General features: G+C 41.9%; 1 protein-coding gene across 1 annotated transcript in view; it reads left to right on the forward strand.

The window, feature by feature from the left end:
• The window catches only part of LOC128343814 (zinc finger protein 616-like), a 47,418-nt gene extending 44,364 nt beyond the window's left edge, over nt 1-3,054 (forward strand). Inside the window, exon 15 of the mRNA XM_053293249.1 lies at nt 1,110-3,054. Within this exon, the coding sequence (XP_053149224.1) occupies nt 1,110-1,713 (604 nt within the window). The 3' untranslated portion in view covers nt 1,714-3,054. The remainder of the gene's footprint in view (nt 1-1,109) is intronic.
• Nucleotides 3,055-7,467: the final 4,413 nt, after the last annotated feature.

The raw sequence follows: 7,467 nt of genomic DNA on the forward strand, positions 1-7,467 counted from the left end.
ATCTTTGCACTTAGTCCAAACTTTAAGGAAGGCCCCAGCCCATTCCTCACTGGGAGGGAGATTTCCTCAAAATATATGAATTTGACAAATATTTATATACTGCTTTTCAATAAGAAGTTCCCAAAGCAGTTTACATAGATATAAATAAATAAAATGGCTTCCTGTCCCCGCAAAGGGCTCACAATCTAAAAAAGAAATATATGATAGACACCAGCAACAGCCACTGGAGGGATGCTTTGTTGGAGATGGATAGGGCTAGTTGCTCTCCGACTGCTAAATAAAGAGAATCACCACTTTTAAAAGGTACTTCTTTGCTCAGTTAGCAAGAGAATAACTGATATAATGACTACATACCAAAAGATAGGAACATAGAAAGCTGCCATATACCGAGTCAGACCATTGGTCCATCTAGCTCAGTGTTGTCTTCACAGACTGGCAGCGGCTTCTCCAAGGTTGCAGGGAGGAATCTCTCTCAGCCCTATCTTGGAGATGCCAGGGAGGGAACTTGTAACCTTCTCCTCCCAGAGTGGCTTCATCCCCTGAGGGGAATATCTTACAGTGCTCACACTTCTAGTCTCCCTTTCATATGCAACCAGGGCAGATCCTGCTTAGCTAAGGGGACAAGTCATGCTTGCTACCACAATGACTGCATACCTATTTGCTGGAGTAATGACTAATAATACCCAGAAGATCCAAAAGTCAATTATACAATACCCACCCTGCCAGTTAGAACCCCTTACGCTATTTAATAGGTGGCAGGATCTCCTTCTCCCAAAGCCTTTTGTATTCTTGTTTTCAAAAAGCAGCAAATTGGTCCCGCACCCTCCCCCACTCATGATTTGAAGATCAATTTTTCCCTCATCAGAGGCTTTCTTTATTCCTGCAGGTAATAGAGGGGAGAGTATGGGAAAGGATGAACAGCAGACAAGGAAAACGGAATCAAGGTATCAGTACATGAAGAAATCAGTTACTTCTGAATGCTTTGACTTCCATGGAATTCGGGTCCAAGAGAACAGTTGGAGAGGAAAAAGAACAAATAAATACCTTCAGTGTGCAGAAATATTAACAAGTAAAACAAGCTGTAGTACACATCAAAAAATACATAAAAGTGAGAAAAAATATGAATGTTCAGAGTGCGGAAAGAGATTCAGCCAAAGCTCAACCCTTACTTGCCATCAAAGAATCCACACAGGGGAGAAACCATATCGTTGCTCAGAGTGTGGAAAGAGCTTCAGCCAGAGTGCAAGCCTTAGTAATCATCAAAGACTCCACACAGGGGAGAAACCATATCAGTGTTCAGAGTGTGGAAAGAGCTTCAGCCGACGTGCAGATGTTGCTTCCCATCAAAGAATCCACACAGGGGAGAAACCATATAAATGCATGGAGTGCGGAAAGAGCTTCCGTCAGCATTCAAACCTGATGACCCATCAAAGAATCCACACAGGAGATAAACCTTATACATGCTCAGAATGTGGGAAGAACTTCTGTTCCAGAAAAAGCCTTACTTTGCATCAAAGAATCCATACGGGGGAGAAACCATATCAGTGCTCAGTATGTGGAAAGAGCTTATGTTGCAGAAAAAGTCTTGCTTATCATCAAAGAATCCATACAGGAGAAAAACCATATAAGTGTTCAGAATGTGGGAATAATTTCCGTTGCAGGAAAAGCCTTACTTCTCATCAAAGAACCCACACAGGGGAAGAAACCATATAAATGCTTGTAATGTGGGAAAAGCTTACTTCCCAAAAATGACACATAGGAAAAAACTCTAGCCAGAACTCAGGCCTTACTTCCCATCAAAGAGTACACATGGGAAATAAGCTATATAAATGCTCCTTGAGGAAAACTCCTTACTTTTCATCACATGTAGTCACATCACACTACTGCTCACATGTAGTCTCCCATTCAAATACAACCAGGGTGGACCCTGCTTTGCAAAGGGGAAAATTCATGCTTGCTACCACAAGACCAGCTCTCCTTTCTCTCATTTAATATGACACATATTTTTTTAAAGTATCTGTTATTTATTTTGAAGAGTTTGTGTTTGTGGATTTGTTTGTGCAAAATAAAGTCACACTTTCCAATTACCTACAGATACAAATTTGTACATAAACAGTCCTGCCACTTAAAGTAGCTGAATGCACTACTTTTATACCAAAATATGCTGGGAGGAAAGCTATAGATAACTTTTGTAGTGTAAAATGACTGCCCGGTCAACGATGGGCGTCACCCTCTAGTTTTTATAATTTTCAAATCTTAAAAAGCCTTAAAAGGTGCTTACAATTTTCAGTCGTGCTCAAAAAATATTTTGCAAGTTAAGAAAAGAAGTGTCTGTTGTAGATATTGAGGATAAAAGCACTCCTTTCTTTTAATTTGGCTCTGACCTAGAAAATGATGACCTCCTTACCTTGGGTCCTTTTCACCTGAAATTTTGTATTTTTATGAATCAGATGCTTTTGTAGATGTAGTAGTTCTCTGTTCCTCAACAAGAACTAGTGAAGGGATGTACATCTACATGAAAGAAGTTAATTACATATCTAGGGATACAACAGAACAAAAGCAGCCTGTGAATAAAGCTATACATGAGAGCATGTTTTTGGCTTTAGAAATACTACAACAATTTATATACCGCTTTTCAACAGAAGTCCCCCAAAGCGGTTTATATAGATATAAATAAAATGACTCCAAGTCTTTGGAGGGTTCACTATCTAAAGGAACATAAAATAGACACCAGCAACAGCCACTGGAGGGATGCAGTGCATATTCTTAGTTAGCAGGGGAAGAGGAGGACATGATTGGATGTGTTTTTCTGTTCTGCACAATTGTGCTAAAAGAGTGCAAGCCCATCTCGAGGCAAAAACAGCTTCAGACTCTTCATCTGACTCTGGGCAGCTTGTGAGAAACTGTGGGTAGGCCTCTGAGCGAGGACTAAGTTTCTTGAAATTCTTTTCTCTGTGAAATCCTTAGTATTGATGACAATACTGATGTTTTGTGCTTTCTCTGTGTTCTGTATATACTTGAAGTTATATCAGTAAACAAACTTCTTAAAAGGAACTTTTGTCTTGGGAGGTCTTTAATAATAATAATACAAATATGATGTATATTAAAACATGATTATAAAAACACACAACACATTACATCATAATGGACCAAAAGGGGAAAAAAAAGAAAAATACAATACAAAGCAATTAAAATGTTTTAAACCAGTTAAAACCCCAAATTTAAAAGGCCTGAGTGAACAAAAAGGTCTTTACCTGGCATCTAAAAGAACAAAGTGATGAAGCCAGGCGAACCTCACTGGGGAGGCTATTCCATAAATGGGGTGCAACTACCTAAAAGGCCCAATCCCTGGTAGCCAGTCACTTTCCTCACCTCATTTGGCAGGGGCACTCGGAGGAGGGCCTCAGAAGATCTTAAGGTCCTGGTTGGGACATATGGGGCAAAACGCCTTTAAATTGCTAATGAACTAAAACTGACAGAATGATGTATTATCTGACTAGAGGTCTTCATACTGCTCAGCTTGCTGAGTTTAAGGCTAATGTAAATACTTAAGGCATGAAATGCCATCTTAATAGAGGTGGGACATGCCTTTGACCCAGTGGAGAAGATAGCTAAAATACTGGTGGATCTAAACAGCAAGATCTGGAGATAGCAAACGCACTGATGGAGCAAGTTCCGTTTTCAGAACCAGCAAGTTCTGATGGATTTGAGGGTTGCCAGCCTTTTATTGACTTTGCTCTTGTGCCTTTAAGAGCCTTATGTGCAAACTTTAACCGGTGATACTGCTCATCTCCATGTGGTGAAAATCTTCACTGGCATTCAACCTGCTGCTATATAGACAGTGACAGCGAAGCAGATCAGGTAGGGTCTGCTCCGATAAAATCTCTCCTGCAACAAAACATGTTCCAGCCTGCCAGCATGGCTGTATATCTATGTACACAGAAGTAACTGGGAGACAGAGATATACAGCCATGCTGGCAGCAGAGATTTTTTAAAAAATCAACTTATAAGGAAATTTGAAATCTGATTAACTGCAGATTAAACTTTGGGCTCCATGTGAGGAGCATAGTCAATGTTTGGACACTACAGGAATTTGCATTACAATGCCACTGAAGAAGGCCTGATATAGGCTCAAACACATCTGATGAAAGTAAATACATTTGTGGGCTTTTATGAATGCCAGTGTCCTATAAGACTCAGAACCTATTGGACCATCAAATTCAAGAACCATTGGATCTGTCTTATTACACTGAACTATTATTTATTGAGAAACTTGCCATATAAGACTGATTTGCAAGTTCCCATATTTCTTCTATACTAATATTGGTGGTTCCGATGATAAAACTTGTGTCATTTCATAGATATGTTTTTAATTAGGTGACATGTATAGTTAATATTTATGGGTCATAAAAGTATATTTATTAAATATCCAGTTGTTCCATCCCATGGTTTTAGGAATACTAGGTATTTTTACTAAACTGTCTTCCGTGTGTGTGTGTGTGTATAAACTGTAGTTTTAAGGTTGTTTGATAGTGGTGGGTTCTTTTGGTTGGTTTTGTGTAATTGAGACTTGAACAGAACCCATTTTTCAAAGTAAAGTGACACTTCCTGAGTAAAGTGGGCCAAATCTTTGACAGGGCCAAAGATGGGCTACCTGATTAGTTGGCAAAAGTGCTTATTCCATATGTGCCCCAGATTATACCCTTCCTGGAAAGCCCAGAGGTAAGCCAAAGCCCTTTAAGATCCAGGCACACTCTGCACAGAGCCTATGGCAGGATGCCCCCCCCCATTAATATTAAAATGAATGGCTTATGTCTGGTTTACCTGAAAGAGTGGCTAGGTTGGCGATGCTGTGCACATATTAACTTCCAAACAGTTCTTTCCACCAAGATCTCTTTATTTCCGCAAAGATAAAATATCATTCTCCAGATGTTACAGGTTAAAAGTGAAACCAGTTTCAGTATAAAATACACCATCTTCATTGCTAATACAGACTGAATGTCTCAGCAGTTCTTACATTCTTTTCCACAAGACAAGCAGTAGGTGGGGGAGAAGAGAGGGAGAGAAACATCATAGTTGCAAACGAAAGAATAAGTAAGTACCGGAGAGAGACACCTTTCTCGACAACATTCCCACCACTCATTAAGATAATCAGGAGGAAACCATCTTCGGGTGGCACCACTTCATCTGGTGGCAACCTGGGATCAGGCCATCTCAGTTGTCGCCCCCAGCCAGGTTATGGAATGTGCTCCCCGCGGATATAAGAGGATTATCTCCCTTGGGGCCTTCAAGCGAGCCTTAAAGACTCAGCATTTTACCCTGGCTTTTAATATCACTTAGTTTTAAGTTTAATTTTAAATGTTTTATTATGTGTTTTTGATTTTAATGTAAACTGTGCTGAGCCACTTTAGGAAGTGTGGTTTATAAACTGAAAAAATGAATATTTTGAGGTTCCAATACAGCAATAAGGCCTCCGAGATCCCAACTCCCCCATACAAAATATCTTTCTCCTTGCTCAAGTAATTACAGAGGCTCACATACTGTGAAATGGAACAGGAGTCCAATAGTCATGCAAGGATGCTAGTTGCACCAGGATACTCAGTTGCATAAATGTGAAAATCACTTGATGACCCCACACTCAACTGTGCCCATTGGAAATGGCCAGTACTGGGGATAGGGCCACTCAGTCCTGCTACAGAGTTTCCCCATTCAGGGTTCATTGAATCACAGACTGGGAGCTCCTTTCTCTGCCTCCTTGCAAAAAACACCCCAGCCAGCCAGCATCTCAATGGAACACTGGCTGGGCAGGACAGAAGCGTTCCTGGCCGGCTGGGTGTGGGAGGAGTTAAGAGGGTGCCCCTCCCCAGACCCTGGCAGCCCCAGGGACTGTCATCCCCCTTGCTCCATTGTCTGCCCCTCTTGGAAATAATGGGTTTACTCACATGTAACATTCATAGCAGGCTTGGGCCCTGGGTATTTAAGAGAACATCTTCTTCGTCAAGAACCCCACCGCCCGTTGAGATCATCAGGAGAGGTCCGTCTGCATTTGCCACTGGCTCGTCTGGTGGCCACTCAGGGACGGGCCTTCTCTGTTGCTGCCCTGAGACTTTGGAATGCACTCCCTAGTGAAATAAGAGCCTCCCCATCTCTGACAACTTTAAAAAAGTCTTTAAAGATGCATCTGTTCACCCAGGCTTTTAAATTAATATTGTTTTGATTGTTTTAATGTTGTTTTTAGAATATTGTTTTAAAATTTTAAATTGTGATTTAAATTTCTTGTTTTTAAATGTTGTTTTTGTTTTTAACTAATGTTTTTTACTTTTGTTTTTATCTTGTTGTAAACCGCCCAGAGACATAAGTTTTGAGCGGTATAAAAATTTGTTAAATAAAATAATAATATAATAAAATAGCACGATTTTTGTCTTTATGTCCTGGCAAGAGTACTCTACTCCTGTACTGCCATGTGTATTGCGAGTCAACAAACCACTAAACCTGAACCCGAAACAGCTTTCAGGTAATATAATTGCACATAACGGTTTGAAAATGGCTGGACCGAGACCCTCCAGAGGGTTGCTGAGCATTTTTCAAAGCACAGTATTTTCTCTAGCAGCCAAAGAGACCATATCACTCATCCAGTCATCTGGATGGCTTTCTGGGCCTAGAGAATACATCTTCTGGCTATTCATAAAGGCCTGCTAATCCATTGGCTTTAACCCTCCAGGAGCTCAGATGGAAGGGGAAAGAAACCAAGGATGATCAAAGTATCTGATACTTTGAGGTCCAACTGAAGCAAAACTCGCAAGGATGTTTCACCCTATAATGCCCTAAGAAAATGGACCCAGTCTGGGTCACCATGTCACCAACACAAATCCAAAGTGCTTATTCCCAATGGCTAACAAGATGCGCCGTCTAAGAGAGTCCCAGTGGCGGAATAGCGAGCCAGGTTCTGCCCCCTCCCCAGAGGCCCCACCGTGCATGTGCTGTGTGTGCGTGCCAGTGATGCCTCTTGTGTGTGATGTCACATGGGTGTGGCCCAATCACTGGAGGGCCCACACGAGCCTTCTGGAGCACATTCCCCGGGTAGGTGCATTTATTTCCCCCTCACTCCCTCAGAGGAAGGAAAATAAATGCACCCCGCCAGCAAACGTTGGCTGGAAATGTGCTTCTGAGGGCTCGTGTGGGCCCTCTGACACTCGGGTTATGCGCAAGGGGTGTCAATGGAGGTCATGGCCCTTCCATGGCTTGTGGCCGGGTTCTTTGAACCTGTCTGCTCAACGGTAGCTCCGTCCCTGGAGAGGCTCAGTGTGGAGCTGCAATGAAGCCAGTGGCTGCTGCAGCAGCAGCACTATATGTGTCCCCGCAGTCATGAAGGGAGATCAGTGTGGCAACACGGCTTCCACAGCTGCCAGCTTCTAAAGACGTTGAGGCTTATCTTGTGGCTTTGCAGCAGCCCTTAAGGCTCTGTTA

This window comes from Hemicordylus capensis, chromosome 2 (genome assembly GCF_027244095.1).
Source record: "Hemicordylus capensis ecotype Gifberg chromosome 2, rHemCap1.1.pri, whole genome shotgun sequence".
Taxonomy (NCBI): Eukaryota; Metazoa; Chordata; class Lepidosauria; order Squamata; family Cordylidae; genus Hemicordylus; species Hemicordylus capensis.